Source organism: Mus pahari, chromosome 4 (assembly GCF_900095145.1).
Source record: "Mus pahari chromosome 4, PAHARI_EIJ_v1.1, whole genome shotgun sequence".
NCBI lineage: Eukaryota > Metazoa > Chordata > Mammalia > Rodentia > Muridae > Mus > Mus pahari.
Genome location: NC_034593.1, coordinates 111463052 through 111464364, shown reverse-complemented (window position 1 = coordinate 111464364; position 1313 = coordinate 111463052). Strand labels below are relative to the sequence as shown.

The 1313-nt window shown below is 37.8% G+C and overlaps 1 protein-coding gene across 4 annotated transcripts in view; it reads left to right on the top strand.

Moving 5' to 3' along the window:
• The window catches only part of Myoz2 (myozenin 2), a 28938-nt gene that overhangs the window by 20113 nt on the left and 7512 nt on the right, over positions 1-1313 (top strand). For all 4 annotated transcript variants that reach the window (XM_021197026.2, XM_029537193.1, XM_029537192.1 and 1 more), the window contains one exon: positions 670-853. In XM_021197026.2, coding sequence (XP_021052685.1) covers positions 670-853 — 184 coding nt within the window. The remainder of the gene's footprint in view (positions 1-669; positions 854-1313) is intronic.

Genomic DNA, 1313 nt, shown 5'->3' with positions numbered 1-1313 from the left:
AGATTAGGTTCACTGGTGAGCCTTCCAATTCTGGATTGTAGTTCATTTCAAATATAGTCAAGTTGACAACCAGGAATAGCCACTACAGTGTGTATATAACTCAGGGCTGATTACTTTATATTGAATAAGCACAGGAGGCTCATTCTTGGGAGGGGCTAACTCTCCCCATTTTGACAGTCAGTGGTAACCTGTACACTCATTTTTTTTCCATATTGCTAATACTTTAGTATGTTTAACTAGGTAATTAGTGTGTATAAAGAACTCCAGAACAATAAGGCTACAGTGGGTACTCAGCTCCTTTTTCAAAAATAATTACTTTTGAGTCTAATGTAAAATAATAAAAGGGCACATTTAAAGATAATAGTTTTACTTAAATAAATACAAATTATAGTCAAGAGGAAACAATATGATTTGAAAAAAGCAAATCATTAAAATAATAAAATAATAATTATTAATAAGAAGAACAGTAATAAAGTGTCTTATTTTTTGTATTCCTTAATTTTAAAATGTTTTTAAATATCTCCACTTCTGTTTACTACTTTCTGGTGACTCATAGAAAGGGTTCTTCACAAACTCACCCCAGCAAGAAACACTGAAGGCAAGAAGGTGTTAGTTGGCATTTGGTATCTGAAGGGCATTCTGTTCATTCCCTGTGCCCTGTTTCCAAAGGATATTCTGGACCACTGGAGGAAATTCCTCCTGAAAGATTTAACATGACGGCCATTCCTAAGTACTACCGGTCTCCGTGGGAGCAGGCCATTGGCAGTGATCCGGAGCTCCTGGAGGCTTTGTACCCGAAACTTTTCAAGCCTGAAGGAAAGGCAGAACTGCCCGATTACAGGAGCTTTAACAGGTAACTCATTTATCCAGGGTGAGTCGGTGGATATTGTGAACAAGACTTTCACACTACTGTACAGGGAATCAAATTGTCCGAGAAAACCATCTTTGATTCTGAGAAAAGAATCTAAGTAGAAACCTGGGCATCCGCTAAGTCTGAGTGGACACTCAGTTTTGCACTGTTACTCATACTCTAAAAGTTTAAACTAGTCAATTCGCTGGGATCTGTATGAAGAACTTCATAAAAATAATGCATTTTTAAAACGTTACCATGTACCTATATATTTCTATTTCTCCATTTTGCTTGTTTGGTGGGAGGCAGATCACTTGTCACAGTGCTCTTTTAGAGGTCGGAGGTGTGTTCTCTACAAGTAAGTCCCAGGGATCGAACTCAGGTCATCAGGCATGACAGTGAGGGCCATTACCTCATGAGCCATCTTGCTGGCACAAGAGTCCTTTAAAAAAAAAAAAAAAAA